The sequence below is a fragment of the Orbicella faveolata genome, unplaced genomic scaffold, assembly GCF_042242905.1.
Source record: "Orbicella faveolata isolate gen_17 unplaced genomic scaffold, um_ofav_v1 contig_2, whole genome shotgun sequence".
Lineage (NCBI taxonomy): Eukaryota > Metazoa > Cnidaria > Anthozoa > Scleractinia > Merulinidae > Orbicella > Orbicella faveolata.
Genome location: NW_028301547.1, coordinates 15,862,381 through 15,884,428, shown reverse-complemented (window position 1 = coordinate 15,884,428; position 22,048 = coordinate 15,862,381). Strand labels below are relative to the sequence as shown.

Here is a 22,048-nt window from a genome sequence, read left to right as displayed (position 1 = left end):
GCCTCCAAGGAGGGGTAGCATGTTTACTTGAAAATTTCACTTTTTCTCCCCTGTTCCTTTATAATACTTTCCAAATTGTTCCCTAAAACTTTTTCTTGAAGTTGCTTTTAATAGTAGAGATATCCCTTGTTCCCTCAGATTAATCTAAAAAAACTATCCCTTGTCCCTTAAAAATAGATGATTATGTTTCCTTGTTCCTCAAACCCCTGGGAGACCCTCAAAGGTTAGTTTTTGCTCCTATCTGTGTGTTGGGTTTCCCATCTTGCCAGAGCAATACCAGTAGGTTGGGATAGGGGAGGCTTGCAACATTGCCTCCATTATAGCTGAAGATCTGAAATTGACAGAGGTTGACAGTTTTTGTTTTCTTGTAGGTTTGTCAGTGAATTATGGAGGTCTGCAAGAGATGCAGAATTGGAGAAAAAAGATGAATAAGCCAGGCTTCTAACAAATCCTGGAAGGGTATTTATAAATTTGGTCCATCAATGGTACTTTTATGATGAGAACAAAGAGATGCATACATCGTGACAGTGTCATCGTAGCTCCTCTTCACTGAAGTACAAGAGAAAGAGCTAGTAACATTTGATTGATGATTAAACAGAGGAAGACAAATTGCAGAAGACATTAGGCTGACAGACCTGGAAACTTCTCAAGTTCTCAAGCAGTGAACAAATATCCAACACAGCGATGCTAATTTGGAACATTGGCAGCTATAGCTGGTTTAAGGTGAAGAAGCTCAAGAATACAACTAGCATGAAATCACAAGACTCAATCCCTGGCTAGTAAGTGAAGTTGTGTCCAGTGTTCAATCACTTCCTCCCTGTAATCTCTGGGGGATTTCTCCTCTAAATGACCATTGCAACTCACACGTACATCAAATATATCACACATGTATCAGTCCAGAAATAGATAATATTTTATTGTTGTAACTAGCCATTTTTGTATTGTCAACCTAGCAAAGCAAAACCCCATCACACAAGGGCTTTTAAATGTAGTATGTAGTATCTATACATTTATTTCTAAAGCAAATGAACTTAAATTAATTACATGTGAGAACGTCTGTCAGTGAAAAGTGGAGGGATAAATAACAAATGTGTATGGTTACTCCTTTACCAAGTTCTACTTACAGATAAGAACAATAGCGAGCAAAAGGGAAAATTTACAACTTGCGTGACTTGCAAAATCAACATCATAATAGGTTACAATTTGTTTAATAGTGAGTTTAAATCATTTACGTGTATTTACCTCTGAAGAACTTAGAAAGAAATATATTGACAACATAATAAAATGGACTTCCTGGATATGGTTGCATTTAATTATGTAAATCCAGCTGAAGTCGCATTTCTTCAAATAATGAAGTTGGTGACAGTCATCACTGAAATAAGCATCCTTTTCTACTCTGTAACTTGTCTCCTTTAACTTTTTGCATCAGCTTCAGCTTTTACAAGGTTTTGGGTGTGCATGACTCTGTAGATATGACTATATATGATGTACTTTAAACATTTGTGTATAGATAAATATAATATTAATGTAATCTCTAGTTCATATCTCAGTGTTAAATGGTATAAACTAAATGCAGCAATAAATAATTCTGGCCTGGCTTGTCGGTCACTCTAATGTCACTTTAACACCAGTAACAGCCTAGTTTCTGTAACTTGAAGTAACTTCCCTAGGGGTGACAGGGGTCATTCCCTCTTTCCCCTTACTTCTCCCTCTACCTAAGACTGCCATTTTGAACATTTTTTCGACCCATTACCCCAGAGAATTATGGACAAAAGTGACGTGAAAGTGCCATTTTGCACAGGGCACCCCTCCCCCAGTACAAAGTAGGCGTTCCACCTCCCTGAGGAAAACTTTTCTTTGTATAAAAGGGCATTCCTAGGTTACTGTCACTACAGACTCGATGTCCTGTGTTTGTTGTCCTGTTATCCGACTCTCCTCAAACATTTCCATATCTTGTCTTTTCAATGTGCTCCCAGTGGTGGTGCTTAAGTTCATGGGTGATATCCTGTGGCGCTTGCAGCAAATCAGATCGGCCAGGTGCTTCCGAAACTGCGAACTCTGAAGGCTGTAGACAACCGGGTTCACGCTGGAGTTGAACACAATCAGAGCAGAAGCGATAGCATGGTGAATTCCAACAAGAGTTATGGTGCCAGTAAAACCCAGGAAGTAGATTAAAAGCTCAGGAACCCAACATAAGATGTAAATGATGGTCACGAAAACCACCATCTTTGTCACGCGTTTCCGGTGGCGTTTCAAAGCTTTCTGGGTCTCCTCTCTGACGCTGTCCTTTTTGAGCCACAGATGGTACACCATTCTGGAGTAGAGCGCTCCCAAGATTCCTATCGGGATGACACCGGCTACCACAGACCACCCAACCGTGTAAGAGTGAGCATAGATTGGCTTGGACCAGGTATGGGCGCAACCTTTAATCGCTGGGATATACGTCATTGCAATGAAGCCTGGAACTGCCCAAAGTGCTGACAGCGACCAACATAACACAACAAGGATGATGAGTTTGGTTTTAGTGAGTTTCCCCTTTCGGCTGTGAGGGTACAACACAGCGCCATACCGCTCGATTGCGACGGCCACAAGCGTGAACACAGAGGCAAGCGCGCCGACCCAGCCTACGTTCCCGCCCGTGAACAACTTACAGAGGACGTCTCCCATTTTCCCCTCGGGGTGGTTGAGAGCAGGGGTAACGACGAACGGAATACCAATGAACACAGCGACAACTATGTCAGCGGTTGCTAAGTTTATCAGGAGATAGTTAATGGGAGATCTCATCGGCTTGTTAAGAGCCACTGCTAGTATCACCAACGTATTTCCCACCAGGTTGATAAATATCAGTATCGAAAAGAAGATGGCGAAGGCAGTGTACATTTTGTTTCTTGATGTTTACCTACAAGGCAATAAGAAATATTAATTCTAATTGTAAGGTTTCTGTGATCTTTGAAACAAAAAGTAAATTTGTTTTGTATAACTTTGAAAGTATGAAAAAATATTGTTGCGAACCTCAATTAATTACCAGCACTATATGCTTGAAGAGTGCACAATTTTCTAACCTGTGTCAGTTATTCTTTATCATGAGTGGTTTACCATAGAGCTACAATTAATTGTCCGTCAACACACGAATGGCAATCATTTTGAGCGAGACGTGAGACGTGATGAAAAATCATTCACTGGAGCGTACTGTACAATATCACACTTTTGAAAGTTAACCGAAATGCGTAGACAGACGACTGCCCAGCTAACTCAAGGCTAAAAAATATCTTGATACTAACAGACTCAGAGTAACGATGCTTTTTAACGAACGCTTAGTTATCAACATCTGCTACACTTGCGCTCACAATAAAACAAGTGCATTTTGTTTTCCCTTGAAGTTATCAGCTCTGTATCATTTTAGTTTGGAACAATATTGAGACATTGGGCAAACAAGAAACAAGTGATGCCCATAACGAAACTGCCGTTGACTAGATTGTCCCTTAAGTAATTTCTCAGTTTTGAATGGGAATTGTATTCAGCCTTGGCCGGTTGTAATGGTCATTGTACTGACTGCTTCAACTCGTTAAAAGTCGATTATTCATTCTGTCTTCTTTCGCGTGATTGATAACACGGCATACAATTGCATTTGAACTTTCTTAAGCTAACAAAAAAGTGGAGACGTGACATCGACTACATGGAAAAAAAGTAACTTCATTCCTTGAAAAATAAGAATATGATAGACACTCAGTTGTTGTTTTTATAACTTGCGAGTTGGTAAATGTTGTACAGATGGAAAGTATAGTTTTTAGAATCAAGAGCAAACACGTATGAGAGGAAAAAAAGAGAGAAAAATATTTTAAAGGCATTTTCCGCCCTTCCGACTCACCACTGATCCTCTTAGCTCCACTGAAGGAGTAGTTATACGAAAAGAACTTAACTTCTACTGGATAACCCACGCATTAGTGCAGTCACTGCATGAACTCAGACCCGGAAAAACAGAGAGCGGAAAACTCTACTGTTTTTATTATTAATGTCATATCCATGGAAATCCGATTGAATTCTGAATGTAAAATGTATTTCCTCCGACACGTATGCTCATCTTGTTAAAACTCCATACCCCTTTCTTCGCATTTTAAACTCGCGCTGTATAGATCACGTTTTTAGAAGTTGGACAAGACACGTTGCCAGTGAATCTCTACAATATTAAGAAGTATTAAAAGTCACTTCAGTTGCCGACACGGTGTGTACCGGTTATTTAAAATTTGTGTCTTGCAAGTGATACACAACAACTGTACATGAAAAACTCTAGGGTGCAAATGACTTGAAACTATGAAATAATGAACACTGTCCATTCTTTATCTCGCGCGAAGTTGCGCGCTCAGAATCGTGTACTCATAATCTTGAGCGAAAAGTTAGGCTTTGCGTGATTACTTATTTTATGTTAGTTTATTTAAGGTTACCTTTCACAGCAACAGTGATTTGTTCGAAACTTCTCCAACATAAAATTATCGAGTTTCTTCTTTTACCGTATTTCTTCTAGGTCGCTCCATATAACTGACACAAACAGTAGGAGCTCTTTAGGAACTGATTACTGATCGCACGGAAGATACCAAAGAAATATGAGATTGAACTAAGTGAGGGAAATTATGGCTATTTCCTTCGTTATTAAAAAAAGAGAAGAATCCCGCAGATCGGAATTAAGCCTGTGGATAATGATTTATGTCTTTGCTCCTGCTAACAGGTTATACTATTTCACTCAGTAATTCTGAAAAAGACCCGGTAGTGAAACAAATAAACAACTTCCTAATACAAACAGGACTCTAAAAACACCGTGACACTTCGAGGACCGCAAAGCACAATTTTAGAAACTCTGACAGCAACCTGTCAGTTTCTCCATAAATTTATTTCTTTAGAAGTTTCAAGTATCATCGACTTTTAATCAGCGTCGTCGTTTTCAATTTTTATTTTACGGGATGTGTTCCAAAAATTAATCTTCACTTTAATTTTCGCCGTCGGGTTTAATTTTTGAAACACGCTGCTTGACTTGTGAGCTTTGATTAAAACTAGAAAGTGTTTTTTCCTTCCTGTTGAGTACATTTTCCGGTTTTCAAGGGCAGTACAAGATATTGCCGACATGGTTCCTTGTAAAAACACACGGTTCGACATAATTAAGACAAAAATTAAACAATTTTCGGTCCAAAAAAAAAACACAATAAAATGCCGGTTTCAAAGGTCCCGAAGCCCTGTTTTTCGTTGCTTGCAGACTTTAAGGAAACAAACAACAACTTGGGCGCCAATGCAATTATATCTTAAGGGCACATTAACAAAGAAGGCAAAATGCGGATTGCAAGGAAAGCGAATTCGAGAGGGATTAATAAAATAGGCGCAAGAATTGCGACAGCGTATATTCTCCGCTTTTAATTATTTTAAGGCAGTCGTAGTCATAGAAAAACTGTACTACCACGCGAAAAGTTATTAATAGCACTATGTACGTGAGCTCACAAGGAGCTCGACGTTATAGGTTACAAGCGTTCTATTTGCAATAGTGTTGAAGGTGGATAGAATAGTTTTCGAAAGTCTTTTCAACCGTCCATATAAACAGTAGCATACTTATTTATTTATTTTTCTTCCTGTTCGAGCTGTAGCTGGCCACATTTAAAAAAAAATCGCCGTCTTTTTCAGTTTGTAGCAAAGTAGCTGAGTGTTCTTCGCGTGTCTCAAATTCGATACGTGAGCAGTGTCACAAAAACTCAGGTAAATCACTCTTTGTGTCAATAACAAAAAGTTTCAGTTTCGTTGAATTTGCAGCTTCATAGCTCACTGTGGAACAATATTTGCTGCAGTTAAATTAACGCATCCTTTTGATAAATTTCATTGACGTCAGCACAATTATATTTGAAAAACAACCCTGTCTTTTCCGTTTACAGCAGATTACAATCAAAAAAAGTAGATTAGGGCTAGGTCTGGTCTCTCTCCGATTTTTTTCGGGGAGAGGCGGCTGTGACACAGGCTAGGTCTTCTTCTTTGATGTGGAACCGATGTATTTCTCTTGACCAAACTACTTAAAATGATCCATATATTAGCACTACAACGAATGCTGGCATCATTTTGTTAATAGACAGTACAGTTCGGATTCGGTGCATGTTCTCATTTTTAGTAGAAATCATTTTTGCTGAGATTGTTAAAAACGTGGATGTTTGCAATCAGGGCCGTGGCCACAACCCAAGCTCTTGCCTCGGTATAGCTCAGATAGTTGTTATTTTTTTCTTTTTTTAGCAGTTTCTTTGATCTTAGGAATGTATATATTTATTACTATAATAGATACACGTACATTTCTGTAAACGAGCCTTTGCTTCAGGCTCACTAATGTTTCGTGTTTAAATAAAGATTGTATTTATTTTAATGTGTTTTCTTGTATCCTATTGTGTTTTGTTGTGTTGTATTGTATTGCATTGTATTGTATAATTTAGAGGTTTTTTCAACATTTAGAAAAAAAAAGCCGAACCTATGTATAATACTAGCATCAATAAACTTTGAATTAGTTATTTAGGGATCCTTGAAAAAAATGTCGAAAAAATTTGGCTCGTCAATGTTTCTTAATGACTTTGTGTTTTGTAACAGAAGTTCATGGCTTTGACCTCTCTAATTAATTTGTGAACCAAAATTAAACCTATCGTTCCACGAAGAAACTATGGTCCAAGAAAGCAATTGAAACTGATTTTCATTCTGTCAGCGGCAGAATATTTAGATTCTGAGTGTGAAATCTAAAATTACTCAATAGACACACAGTACGCTCTTTTGTAAAGTCTTCCATTGTACGTAAGGCGTTGTCTATTTACCCCTCCCCCCCCCCCCCCCCCAAGAGCGCATTAAACTGCGAGATGATTGACGCATTGTAGTCATTTTGTATCGAACAAACACCGATGGAATAAATGATTGTTAGAAAAAAACAACTATATTTTACTCCATGTTTGGTCAATTCTGTCGCGAAAACGATTTTCTCTGGTGGCCTTTGTTCGGCGTGGTTTGATGGCTGAAATCCCATGGTCGTTAAGCCAATCGGAACTCTGGAAATGCATTATTCAATATTCAAGTTTTAAAAAATTACTGAAAGAACATGATCAGGCGCACGTTTCTCTTGGAAGGGAATTTCTCTTTGATTTTAACTCAAAAATATCTAAAATCTTAGGTTTCTTGACTTCATTTCTTTAGAGAGTCTGCTAAGACAGTTACAGAACTCGCCCTTTTACTCTATGATTGATATACTTAGTTCATTATCAACTTCCAGTTTATAATCAACAAAGTGTTTTACTTTCCAGTCGAACGCAGCAATAGTATCTTTGCAAACTTGTCCTATGAGCGATAATTAAGTCAGCTGCACCTTGTTGACTATACACTCATTAAAAAGAAGAGCTCTTAGTCGAATTGTTTTATTTAAGTGTATATTTCAGAAAGCGCACGAAAACAACTGAAACGGCAATATTTTCCTCCCATCCACCAACAGGACTTAGAATTTCTTTGAAGCGAGCAGCGCTAACATTCAAAGAATTTTCTCAATTTTCCTTGAAATCTTTTGGTGGAATATTCAGGGGTTTTTTGATTTATGTTAACTGGTCGCGTCGTCGTATATTTTGTTAACCCCGATATGGCGGACTGTCGTCTGACTGTCTCAATACTCTTTCTCAAAAGCTTTTCTTTTCACTGAAATAAAAAAGATCGAGCTTTTATCAAGCTCATTCTTAACTTCGCAACATATTGCGCTCTATTTCTTGAAATTCAAAACAAGTTTTAAACAAATTAACAAAAAAAAATTAACCGCGACGAAATCGCTTAATAGAAGGTAGCGTCTTTTTAGCAGGTGCTGACACTAAAGAGTTTTAGGCTAGTTTTCCATTCGTGCGATTTTCACTGTTTTCTTCCCAAAATCTTAATTAAAATTGAAGCTCTCTGTTTCAATATTTTTTTATTCTGAGGTACCTGAATCCAATTTAACATCTAAAACGTCGGACAGTGATTAAACTATAAAACGGTGTTAATACTTCCAGTGATGAAAGAAAATCTCTCTGGCGTCTTCCGCGAAAAAAAAATCCTGTCTAATTCTGTTCTTAATGCGAAACGCGATAAAAAGTCTTAAGAAAGCGTGCCGTAATCGCTGACTCACAAAACTTCCTTTTATAGTCTGAAGAAGGACATGAACTGGCACAGTTTTCATCTAGCAATAACCATGATTGTAGGCGGAAAAAACGTGTATTAAAAATTTCTCAAACCTGTGCAACATTTCTAGAAGTACCTTGAACAGTTTCACCAACTCGCCATATTGTTTTCGATTGAATAAAAATGTTATTTATGGATGACGCTTTTTGAGCTCTGATTTTCTAAAATTCACCAACCAAACAATGCAAAGTTAGCACGCATGCGTTAGACGCACCTTGATCGTGTAACAGCACAATGAAGCGCAGCCTATCATAGCTGGCACATTTTCGTCGAACAAATTTACTCTGACGTTGAGAAATTGAAAATGTCGATCGTTAATTTGCTCCTGTTTGTGTTTTCGTGCAGCACAGAATTTCAAGAGATTTCCACCTGCGTTTGTCGTCGATCATTTGTAATTTATCCCTTTTGTTTAACACTCTTCTAACTAGCGCCTTTTCAATTCCTCCACTCAATCTTTAATAACTAACATCCGCAGCTCAATTCACCAAAAAGCGACCCATCTAAGTACAGTTTCAAGCACCAAAAAATGACAAGAGAAGTCAGGCGGCTAATAAAGGCAACAATGAAACTACGTTAGTTTTGTTTCTGTCAGTCTGTTCCAGTAATAAACTAAAAGTCTTTAAAAACACTTCCTTCAAACTTACTTACTCGCGATTTGACTGAATCCATTATCTAGAAGTTTGAAATTTCAGAAAGCAGTTTCCTGCCTTTTGTCATTAAATTATTGCCTTAAAACAAAGTGAAAAAATATAATTAAAGCGTAAACTTGCTGTACATAAATTTTACTATATTTCATCCTTAGTATTTCTCTTACATATATCCAAAGAAGATGAGCTGACGCAATTCTTAATTCTGTTCGGCTGTGTTGTTGCCTAGAAACTCCTAGTGCGCGAAACATACTTAAATTTACTGAAAGCTTTGTCTTTTACGAAATATAAGCTTAATGGTTATTACATATAAATAAGCCTTGTCTCAGTCAACGGTATCGTTGGATACAAGAATGTGATGGTGGCAAGCCACTTGATGGTAGAAATAAAGCCTGGAAAATTAAAGAAAATTACGTAATGGCTCAGATGATATATTATGGAGTACAGTCGCTTGTCCAATGAAAGCGCGTGAGCCAAGAGCCCAACAAAACCAAATTGCAAGGAAAAACTCTCTCAAAAACGTTGAAAAAAAAAATATGTTGGTAAGTAGGCTCAATTACCAGCCGCTGTTCGGGAAAAGAGCCCGCGCTCCTCCCTCTTCTCGGGGAGGAACGTAGACCGGACTCGAGAAAGCGGCGGAAATCGAACTTATTCCTAAGCTGAAAACGAAGAAACACCTTATGGAAGAATTAATATAGTTAAAACTTTGGACTTTGTCAAGAGTGTATTAATCAGCTTCCAGGACCCGATCATAAAAGGCCCGGTGTAAACTGACTCCTATGTCGAATAGTTGTACGGATACAAGATTTCCAAGCGCTGCAAGATTTAAATGACATCATCATTGGCCCAAAGGAACAACGATAGAAAAGAAAGCAGGACTGTTGAAACTGGAAACTCTAGTTTTCACAGTGGTTATAAAACACTGGACCGTCTACTAAAACGAGCGTTGTAGCAGATATGAAAATTTGTGATGCTATTATTACTAAGCGTGATAAATATTGACATATCTAAAACTTGACGGCTGAACATGAGCCATTTGAAATGCTCTGAATCTACCTGCAAAGTAACCTAAGAAATGAAACTTTGTGTACTATAGCTCCCTGAAGGACAAACTAAATTCAAAGCAAACATAATGTCGGACAAAGCTTTGTAAATGGAGGCCCCTTAGAAGTGTTGGGGAACAAGGACTTAACATGATCATTTGTTTCCACAGAACAAATTTTTGGATTCATCTGGGAGAACAAGGGATATCTCTACTATTACCGGGATGTTCAGCGAAAAATGAAACTGCCAAATTTTAATGGATTAAGGAAACTTGCATTTCCCTCGGAGGTCTTCCTAAATGCTATCACTGACTGAAAACACGAAGCAGAAATCTTCAACCTGTCCACTGGACTGGTAAAGCTGTGTCGGGATGAGTAACGATTTCTAAATCACGAGTCAGCTTCCACTACTGAAACGTCTTAAAAAACACAGGCAAAGCTTAGTGTAGCTGCTATCAGATAGACAGATAGCTCCGTTTTGCCTGAAGAACGTGAAGCATAGATTTCTTTAAGATGTTGCAACCTTTAAGCAAATATTTCAGTTTATATTTTACTGAAAAAACATGACACCATTTGATTAGCGCACCGTTCTTTAAGCGTGCAGCATCTCCTTACCATGTGAAACTGAAATGAGCCGTCTGTAATCTTACAACTGTTCTTTGATTTTGAAACTTATTTATCCAAGAGCAAAGTTTTTGTCTGTACCTAGTCAAGTGAATAAGTCATTATCCGGTATGTACAAGTCGTGTATTTTTGCCAGCCTTTCGGTTTCGGCCAGTATAATGCAAATAACGAGTCACGAGAGAAAAATGGTTCACTTTAAATTGTGTTAACTGTAATAAAGACTTCACCTTTTTTGTTTTACCTTTGGCATAGTGGCAGAACAAAGGCTAACGACAAATTCCTTAACTTGCCTCGTACTTTATTTGTCAGCTGGGCTACGTGAAATTCGATAGTAATTACTCAAGCATATTTTAAGTTGTTTATAAAATGCTGTGTTCCGCTGCGAAAATGCTGTCGTCATTTACAGCTAACTGAGTAAATTTTTATCGATCTAGAGAAAAAGAGGGCATCTGTAATTTCCCAAGGATTAGTCTTTTATCTTTCAGCGTCAAGAGATGTTATCTCTGAAGTCAGTTTAATCATGTTTTAGTCCTCATTTACATATCGTTGTCTCAGTTCCATCTGCTAATGGAAAAACTTTCAGTCAACCAAAACTACTAAAATATTTGATTGTCATGTCACTAACCTTATGGGCTGGCTATCGAGTTTCCTATCGAAGAACGTCGATACAAGTCAATTCCTACGTTACCTCGCATACAAGCTGCTCTAGTACTCCAGAATTCTGGTAATTTCGTCTCGCAGAAAAAAAGTCACGCAGTGAAGCTAGTAGGCAGAAAGAAAATTATTTGTCTTCCTAGTGATAAATTAGCTTTAAGGGCACGACTCAGTTCATTCCACTCGACCACAAGAGACAATATCAAGGACGGCCTTTACTGAGGTCACGCACCAAGACTGTCCCTCGATACTGGTCCACCAAGAGAAGCCACTACCTGTCACGTGGTCATTTCTGTTCAATATAAGGTCGTAACCGTAATTATTACAGTTAAGGGCGCGTAATCTTAGTGTTACAGCGAATATTTCTTGAGTTAAAGCAGTGACGGTTTTCCGAATACTTTTGAAACCCACGAGAACGGCTTTTAAGCAACGAAATACGCCAAACATAACTGTTTTGACTGTGCGACTTCAGGGAAATATGTTTAGACAAAATTGAGAAGTTTGTATCTTGATTTTAAGTAATTTCTATTTTCGTGATGGATTGAATAACTTACCTTTGCGGTTTCTTTTAGTTTGGAGTGCACAATGCCGTAAATATATATTGCAGCTCAATAAAAGTGTTATTTCTGCGAGGAAAACACTGAATTAAAACAGATCCAACAACTCGGAGGCTGCTTAAGATTTAGTTCTTAGCCACCGTAGAAATGATTTCTGAATAGTTTAAAAGAACTTTGAAGGCGGCTTGTTTGTATCTTTTCGCTGATAAAGGCCACCTCTGTTTCACCTGTGAACAAACAGAAGGCTAGATAAAGTATCTCTTAAATATCTGAGCCAACTGATTACGTAATGTTTCCTGGTGATTCAATTGTTTAATTAGCTTATTTTTCTATTTCGAGTAAAACTAAGAATGAAGTAATTGCCAAATTTACATAGAACCATGAAAAGCAAGTACGGTTCTATAGCTCGGAAAAGATAAACAAATTGAAAAGGCAATATGCTTTATAGCTAGGTTTCTTAAAGGAGAGAAATTGCACAATGAAGATCACTAAACAAAGATCTTGCGGAAAGTAATTAAATATTAAGCTGATAAAAGTTAAAGACACGAAATGTAATAAACGGTATGGTTTCTGTATCGTAATTTTACATGTAAACCCGAGTTTTGACCACACCATCTTCAATACAGCTATATACCTCACAACTTCTGTAGCTCCGAAAAAAAAACGTGAATTTCTTTACATCTAAATTAAACAAATTTGCAACACAGGCGTTCGAGCAATTTCCATTGGGACCAAAGCATGGCCGGCTTCTTTAAGCACTTAGAACGAGAATTTAGTTTTCATATCGGGGTTGGCTGTATCACAAAATGTGCTCTTATTAAATCACTTTCGTAATTAAGAAAATTATAAGACAAAGTATATTTTTCTTGAAAAAAAATTTAAAAAAATTCATATACCGTTTGGAACATCACAACTGCACCGTGATGAAGTTAGCTCGGAAAAGACAAGCAAAATTAAAAGCCAATATGTTTCGTTGTTAAGTTTTACCAAAATATGGAGCCGGAAATTTTGTAGGATGATACTTAGAAACACTTGCAACATCTGAGAGTGGCATTCTCAAACAATGACACTTACATTGCCGAGAATATTTAGAATATTTAGTGATGTAAAATTCTGAGTCAATAGAAAATAACAGAGCCCGCTTTTCAGCATGATATTTTTTGTGTGAGAGTTTTAGAGTACAGTGGCGCCGATGTGATTATTGACATCTGCAGATAAATGCTTATCGTGAGGGCAAACTGTAACTTTGTAAAACGATAGCTGAATCACAATATGGGGCTCGGAAAACTCGTCTTGGACGCACATGTTCTTTTCTGAAATCGTAACTCAAAATTAAAGGCCCGGGGTATCATCATGTCTAACATTTGAATTAATGACTTCGAAAACTCAAAATCTTTAAGACGGGCATATATTCATTCATGGAAACCACTCAAGGAGCTCAGTCACGGAATTTTCAGACATTTTGGCCACGTAAAAAATTGCCTTTAAGTTGAAGGAAACCTGAAAATATATAATAGTTTATTTTTATTCTTTTCTTTTAATCCTTAAAGAAATCACACAAAAATAGAAAAATGTCTCCTTCTATTCACCACAAATACAAATATTTTCACTCTACTGTATAGACAGCTGAAGACAGACGGCAAAAGTTTCATTTTTGCCGTTTGCCGTTTGACGTAACGTCATGCTTAATCTCTCTAATAACAAACAATTAAGGAACAAGGATGGTGAAGGATGGAGAAGATTAACACGGATTACAAACTAAGAACTTGAAAAATTTAGGCTAAACTTTTCAAGATGCGCAAACCTCCTTTAATGTAATAATCTTAAGTTTTTGCCTTAAAAATTACAGTGCACAGAAGCTAAACAATATATAATCAAGATGGATTACGCATGCGTAATATTGTGATGTCAAATCTGACAGACTTCTCAAATTCTGTCATCTTGTTTCAGAAAAACCCAGTTAACCTGCACTTCTTTAAAGCCTCTATTTTGATTCGTTCTTGTTAATCTGCACCTCTTTTGTTCTTAGGGCTAGGGGCATTGCTTAAGTTGCTTACCTATCGTCTCGTTTGGTCACTTTTATAAAGTACCTTGTAAACGTACGGTGCAGGTCTCCCCGAAAAATCGATAATGCTGAACTACTGCAATTTGCTCTCCCTTCTAGAATTCACTGGATATCTTTCGGTGTATTTAGTGTATGAGCGACGGTGTTTGGTCGTATAAATTTCAACACTACGAAAACCAAAAACATGAAAATAAAAGATGCCGCGACAAACTCACCCCGATAGTTTCTCTTTTGCTCTCCTTCAAACTTGCAAAATAAAATGCTCAAAATGCATGTTCTTCCTTTCCATTCATGTAATGATTACGTCAAAAAGTAACGTTTGGTTACAAAACAGATTTAGGGACAAAAATGATAAGCCTTATCCAGTTTTTGACTTTCCTTCGAGAACTGAAACATCAATTGACAACGCTTCTGTTGCACGACTAGGAGAGGAAAGCAGAAATGTTCTCAAGGTGTATTTCAAAGGGTCTCAAAAGTCAAGGTCACTGAGTATTGAATCCAAAATGAAGTTGTGTTTCGTAAATTCGCTGCATTTTTTAGTCAGACGGACGCTATCCATACTCTAATACGGTCGAGTAGACCAAGTAGTATCAAATCGTTTGTAGTCTATTATCATAGTTTGACGATAAAAGTAGTCTGTAAACCTTTATTTGGAAATATTAAAATAAAGATTTAACTGACTACATTTGACGGTATTGAATAAACACTGGACATTGTGCAATACTGAGTGTTTTTAGTTTTCTTATGACATGTGTAGTTTGTAATTAAAACACTTAATCAAATTCGGTGCCGGTAGGCCCGATACAAAAAATTGTATGGAAACCTATGCTGACAAAGAAATAGCTCAGACTGAAGTTAACTTGTTCACAATAAAAACGATCAAAAACTGATTTGGAATTTATTACAAAAGTAACGTAATGCCGTATGTTTTTATGGAAACAAACCCAATATTACTCGACTGTGGAATGTTGCAAAAGCGGTTTGGTTTGCAGTTCTAACCTTGACCCTAACAGATGGCGGATTCATTCCAATACAGTAAATAGTGTATCGTATATAATCGGTTATGTCCCAGAAACATCCCTTATACATCATACAAATGTTCTAGATGTTGCTCAGTTTTCACTGAGTAACATATTCAGTCCGCTGCTGGAGTTTTTGACGGTTAACAAATCTTATAACACTATTGCCGGTCTTTCTATTTACATCTTGTCGACATGTTGCGCACGCCGACACACTTCGGCTGTTTCCTCTTGTTTTTAAAATGTTAAGGGCGTCTGTATAACTTACAGACTGTCCGATACAACAGGCATCCCGTAACTGCGCCTTTCAACAACATGCGGAATCTAAAATTCAAAGCGCAACCGACAAATGCGTTTTTCGTTACTGTCAGTCAAATGTTCGGCGGCTCCTCCCAGCTTTCGACTATGTTGTCTGCAGAACTGTGCCCAACGATTTGATTTGATTACCGCGCGCTCAGCAGTAGTTCGAAGCTGGGAGAAGTCGCCGAACATTTGATTGACGGTAGCGAAAAACGCATTTGTCGGTTGAGCTTTGAATTTTAGAGTCCGCATATTATTGAAACTGAGGCGCAGTAAAGCGAATACAGACTTTAGAACCGGCGGCAAAGTCCGATTCCAAAAATTTTTATTATTGGACCTTGCCGTCGCACATAACAATACCAAGATCAGTATAAATGACCGTTTACGATGTGCTCAGTTATCGATACTGCTGAAGTCCGCTGTTTCGAACTCTCAGGGGAAACGAAAAATAGTTCGAAATAATCGATAGTAAATGACTGAAGGGCGAATTCAACTATCCAAGGGAAATGGTTTACAGTTCAAAATAACTGGGAATTCGAAATAACCGAGTTCAAATTAGTGAGATCCTATTGCATCTCATAGTTAAAACAACATAAACACTTTGGCGCTGTACGTGCACTTTACACCATCCTGTGATAATTATTACCCATCCGTTACCAAGCAACGCCATGTACAAATTTAGAACATAAAGAGGCGGTATATAATATTATATTTGAACTACCAGTCAGTTTTGAGTTTAAACACATGGACTAAAACATCCATTATAGATGTTTAATTTAATTCTTAAGACCTTGCTGTCCTTGGCATTGTCATCAAGCTCTGCCTTCTCATCAAGGTATAAATATTGAAATAGGTATGGAGTATCAGATCTGCCAATCAATTTGTTTTGAACTTTCTTCCAAAAAGATTGTCACGTATATGAAATTTGCAGGTGATTTCCTACCCGGTCAAACATTTGTACGAAATGACAAAAACAGTCTTCTCTCAAGAGGGGGGCTTCAGTTCGAGATGACGTGGCACAGAGGAACAAAATTTCATCAACGGAAAAATTACGAAAAATTCACAGAGGATGTTGACTAGGTTGAGAAAACTGAAAAGAGTAAACCAGTATTGAAATTTTCGTTCATGGCTTCTTTTTAGGAATTGGAAAAAGTCAAATGTGTTTTCTGCCCGTGCGGTTAATAAACACGTGTATGTTGACTTAAGTCACATTTATTGCCGGCTTGGTTAGGTCATATCTCAGTTATCAATCGCGCAGGGTCCACAGTACTCGTCAAATACATGTAAAATGGATTAATCTTTTCCTGAAAAGTGGCTTTATTTACTATGTTAGATCTACTAGGTTTATTCGAATTAACGATGCTTGGCCGAAAACACAACACGTTTTACAGATGATGGTTTTGGCCAGTTTTCAGTGACGACACTACCTTCTACTAAACTAACAATTACCATATTGTGAACCAATATTAAAATTGTGTTTTAATCTTTCGCACTATCCATTGAGCTTGGGAAAAAGAATGAGAGAAATGTTCAGTATACCCGCAGTACTTGTTCAGCATACCCACAATGTCGGGCTAGAAAAACCAATTACCAATGCAAGTTCAAGATTTTCACAACTCCGAATCCGCGATGTTCGCTGAAGCAAAATTTAAAGTAAGGAAAAAAACGTTACACTCCTTTTATATGTCTCAGGTGTCAAGATATCTTGTTACATGTATTAATAGGATCTCGGCTATTTCATTTTTGACTTGTGCACGTAGGAAAACTTTGTACAGATGTGCCTAATCAAGCGCCGTACGGAATAGCATGTCCACTTAGCTGCAGTTTTGTTCAAAACACCACAAAAAAGTGTTCTCCCGAAATTTTTGTACCGTAAATCCTCGAAAGTAATTTCTTTAAGAAATTTTAATATCGTAGCATTGAGCAGCATTGTAAAACTCAAATTATTTCGGAGGTAAGCTTTACATTTTCAAAGTTTTTCCCAGCATATTGTAATCCATTTTATGCTCGCCATCTTTAGTCATTGTGACTAGTAACAAAAATTCTTGTGATCTGTCCGAGATAATTCTGCAAGATCATAACCATTATTTTCGGATTTCGGATTTGTTTAGAGGCTAGAGTAGTACTTTGGACTCTAAATCATGCTTATGTGCTTAACATAGTCAAAACTCGGAAAAAGTCTATTTTGAGAGAAGAAGATTTTTCCTTACCTACAAAGTACTGAGGGTGATTCAGACACTCAGTAAAGAAAGTGAGATGTTCACCAAAACTGTTTTTCCAGCGACTGGTTAATAAACCAATAAGGTCGGCTAATCATATTAACATCTAATTTCTTTTTTTTTTTTTGAAATATAAATACATTGGCAGGCAGCTGACAATCACTTGATCAACTGGGGAAATTATCTAGAGTTTTCCGTCATATTCTACAAGCTAACTTTTAAAAAAGTGTACCTCATTTCCGTAAGCCAAGTTCAAATTGTAACAGGTCCAACATCACCCCCTATATTTCCTAGTTCCTGTTGCCTTTTAGGTTTTGCGTTTTTTTCCAGAGCAAAGATGGAAATTATACGTGTTTTTATTGGGCTTTTGACAAGACAAAAGATACCCTCAGCTGTTGCCAGTCGCAATTAGTTATGTAATAAGCTGATTGAATCAAGCGCTCACTTTTCGGTATCCGTTTCATTATAAGTTCTGTAATTCCTTGCCGTTGTTTTTTCAAATTGCCTTTTTTTATACAGTTGCTTGCTAACAACTCTGTGTTGCTCAAAGCCGCGCGCTTCAGTTTTACACACGTTTTAGTTGAAACTTAAAAATGTACCAAAAAACGTATGTATCATTTTGAAAATCACGTGCGAAAGAGATTTTTCCTGTTGTTACATAAAACAAAGATTGAACAAACCCGTGGTACTCTGAAGGTACACAGGATAATGCTTGTAAAGCAAGATTTCTAGATGAGTCTTATTTCCCACGAACACCGAAACTATAGGGGGATTCATGCTGACGTCATTGTTTACATTTTTGCTCATTTGCCTACAGCTTTGCGTACAGAAGGAAACATGTTAGATATGAATTGACTTCAGGCAGCTAAAGAGCTAGTGAAACTTAGTACATGGTGAAATATGTAGCTCTTTGGGTCTAATATTCAAGGAGATATTGTCTTTCAAAAACTGCAAAATTTCTGGGTGGCAAAAGCGCTAATGAGCTAATACATTCTTTGTAAAATTTTGAGTTTTTAAGCCCGTGTTGCACTACAAGTATTCACTACATCAGGCTCATATTCATTGGCAGAGTTAACCGTACTATGACCTTTCAATATTCAGAACTGTTTTATTTGCAGCTCCATCAGAAACTGAACTGCTTATGCTAATGAGGCAAATATTGTAAACAAGGATTCCCCTATTTAAAGATAGACCGTCGATTTTCTTGTTTTATTGGAAGGCAGCATCACCTTGTTGTTATCTGGGTTGATGAAATACGTAATATTTAAAAAAGAACATTCCATGCTCAATCGAAAATTTAAGCCTCATTTTATGAGCGTTCCTAACATTATCGAATCAACATGGAATACGTGATGCAAATATTTGTCGAATTTTGTTGTGAGAGATTTTCAACGTGAGGAAACGCTTTCGTCAAAACACTTTCGATCTGTGACATCTGTTTAAGCATAGTCAATAGAGGTTTAAGTTTCAGATTGGAATTTTAACTTGGAAATCAATCCAAGACGGCAGTTGAGACATTAGAAGACTCTAGTACTCATTTTCAAGGCTAGCTGTCATCTGGATATTGTTTTAACAGTAGCTCAATAAATGTTTCTGGCGTTTTACTGAAGGACATCCCAAAAAATAATAATAACGACACCTATACCCACGGGAATTATTTTTATCGATGGTCATTGGCAAGTTATCTAACATGTAAAAGAAAATCATTTACCGTATAGCTACTCACTGATCTGTCCCCTCAGTGTGAGATTGAAGCAAACACTGAAAATAAAGCTAATTATCACATGACATTAGACGTGCACGTTGCCTGAAGGGAAATACGCAGTCCGACATGCTGACGTAAACAGGTCTTCAAGGTTGTCATGGGATTGGGCATGAGCTGGTGGAGAGATGACAATTAGTTTCCTAGACCTGTTATTTAATGTGTTATTCGACACGTTTTTGCGTATTTACCGGCACAAATTTGACAGTTCTTCACAACACATCAAACTGCCAAAACTAATAATATGTACTTATTGACCTGAATGGGTTGGGGAATCACGTCTGGGCCGACTAACTTCTGTAAATATGTACTTTGCCGCATGGGTGAAAGCGCGGGAAAATGAATTATCCACACTTAAGCTATTAACGTGCAGATAAAGCATAACACAAACCGTCGTCAAAAACACAATACGGTCAAGTAATTATTTCCTTCCCCTTCAGGGAGGAGTGTATTTGCCCGTCTTGTTTTCCCTTCCTGGCCTTTTTAGCCTCTGTTTCATAACAAAGCCTGATGCAAAACAACGATTTACATAAAATGGCTGTTTGTATAGGTCATCAAATGACTTTTCTCGTGCAATATTTGGGGTGATGTTGCAGCTCTCGTAAGGTTTCACATGAATGGCTTGTTACCCTTTGAGAGAACAATAGAACAAACAACAGAAACAATGCCCCTAGCCCTCAGAACAATAACAGCTGCTAACAATGAAGATAATTACAAGCTTACGAGAGCTGCTACACTTCTGAATATCTGGAATAAATAAATGAGCAGTAAATTTTTCAAAGTTTGAAAAAAACAAATGGAAGGAGCCCTGTTGGGCGAATGCAATTTGAAGTCTGAAAAATTAACGAATGCTTATTTATTCCAAATATTGCACGAGAAAAATCATTCGATTACTTGTTAATAATATACATGCAATTTAATTTGAGTTTTCTGCACTCAATTTCAGCTTTTTGCACTCGCCGGATTTCATCCGTTTCTGCACTGTTTGGGATTAATTGACGTGCTCTCAGCCAAGCAATATGTTGAAATTTTTACATGTATAGGATTACAAAAGGAATTAATAAGAGTTTGCATTGGGCCCGATTTAAGACTGCCGGACACGACAACTGGCGCGAAATGGAACGATAGAAAGAGAATAAACAACAGAATGAAAGGTTCGCATGTTGTAAGACTGAACAATTTTCTAAGGCCGTAAAAATAAAAAATATATGTTATGACTACAAGAATCAACTCGTCCAAATATGTCGCATTCTACAAGTTTAGTCAATCATCGAATTAAGTCCTCGAGGAACTTCATGTCAGTTACCACTGAAATGATTTACTTCCACCTTGAGTTTTTCCCTAGTAGTTTCAATAGGAACACATTTAATCTTTATGGCGCAAATGTTTCTGCCAAGATGGAACAGAAATAACAACTCAAGCCTATAAAGGAGGTAAAAATATATAATCTGTTCAAACGGCTTTGACCGTGCTCTTAGCTCATAATTTTGTTTGCGGTTAGCAAATGATTTAACCATTCATTTAATTTAACGTAAGAGCCGACAAATAGTAAAGCACGCCATACAAAATTAGAATTCACTTCAGATCTATAATACGATACAAGAACGCAAGTTAGAGCTTCAATTTCTTAACATACCTAAGAGCTTGAAAACTCAATGCGTTGAAAATATGGTTTTGAAATTTTACATGCTGAGCCGTCACAAGTTTCAAACAGACCACTTAATGAAATTCTTTCCTCGTAGCTGTGGGTTCCCTGACAGCACTCTCCTGTGGTCCGGAAGTGGCTAAAATTTAATCTTAACTTTGTGTGACTGAGGCAGCATCCTACTCCTTAGAGTTTTGTTTATTCTCTAGAAGAAAGTTCTTCTAATACCAGGGTATGTGTCAGAACGTTTGTAAGCATGTATCACACAGCTGCACGTAAGGTTTACTTTAACCAGTCACGTGATAACATAATATCTGCTTAGCAAGGAGGGAGACATGGTATTCCAAAAAGCGTAAAACTTTAAAGGGCCTTCTCGGTGGGTGGTGGGGTAGGGGTGAGGTGCTCCTTTTTGTGGGCCATACGGAGAGGATCTGTCCAAAAGAGGTACCTTTTTCAGGCTGGAGGTATACAAAAGGAGAATAATTAACAATTATTAAACGAGGTTGTGCAAAATATCGTGATAATTGACCTGGGAAGCACTAAAAAATCACGATATTTTGCGATAACCAAATTCAATAATCGTTTTATCATTCGATCACCAGGTTTGTTTTCATATTTAAATCACACTCCGACAGCTCAGTGAGGTGATCTGCCATTTTTCATCCGAGAGCGTGGTTACAATTACGCATGAACGGAATATTATTGAGCAGACCATTATTCGTACGCATTTATAGGCATTTGAAGGTCACCAGATGGGCCCTCGGCCAATGAAAAAAAAGAAAAAAAATGCATCGAATGACAAGGATTTTTATGTGGTGAAGTATAGAAGCGCCTCTTTGGTACCAAAATATCTCGAACCATGACCAAGCACGGCATCAAACAGAGTGAGACCTGGGTGAAAGATTCAATTAACTCTTAACACGTCACAACTTGGGATAGGGGCGTCTGTTGTGGAACACGAACGACAATACGACCGTTGTTTTGACAGGGGACGCTTACTGGAACGAGGCGCTACATCTATGGTGCTGCAGCTTTCATTGACGACCCATCAACCTCGCGAAATTCTGTCGTGATAGCGCAGAAGTGAAATCGAAAACTTTCAGACGAGTTCCGATCCAAATACCGAAGATGCCTGGGATAAGCCAAAGGTGGCTTGCCTCTCCCTCTTCTGTACATTGGCTATCTTCAATCATCTAGCTTCCGACGAGCTCCGAGGCAAACGCAGTAGTCTTGAAGTTCTTAGCGCACTTCTTCAAAGATTGCAAGACGGGCCTAAAGGGCCTCTACTGTCAGTACAGTCACAAGACACCAACTCCA

The 22,048-nt window shown here is 37.7% G+C and overlaps 1 protein-coding gene across 5 annotated transcripts; it reads right to left on the bottom strand.

Annotated features, from left to right (window-relative positions):
* Positions 1–891: 891 nt before the first annotated feature.
* Positions 892–17,406, bottom strand: LOC110044503 (QRFP-like peptide receptor). Of its 5 annotated transcripts, XM_020750059.2 has the most exons (4): positions 17,316–17,403; positions 11,719–11,948; positions 11,136–11,272; positions 892–2,899 (listed from the first exon to the last, which is right to left on the bottom strand). In XM_020750059.2, exon 4 carries the CDS (start codon positions 2,878–2,880, stop codon positions 1,876–1,878), a length of 1,005 nt encoding a protein of 334 aa, XP_020605718.2. In that variant the 5' UTR covers positions 2,881–2,899; positions 11,136–11,272; positions 11,719–11,948; positions 17,316–17,403; the 3' UTR covers positions 892–1,875. The 5 variants fall into 5 exon arrangements, with proteins under 5 accessions (XP_020605718.2, XP_020605726.2, XP_020605734.2 ...); XM_020750067.2 differs by lacking the exon at positions 11,136–11,272; XM_020750075.2 differs by lacking the exons at positions 11,136–11,272; positions 11,719–11,948 and having other exon boundaries at positions 17,316–17,406.
* Between the last annotated feature and the right edge of the window lie 4,642 nt (positions 17,407–22,048).

What these genes read in the sequence shown, in the direction of transcription:
- LOC110044503 (XM_020750075.2), bottom strand. Translation starts at nt 2,880, where the DNA reads ATGTACACTGCCTTCGCCATCTTCTTTTCGATACTGATATTTATCAAC.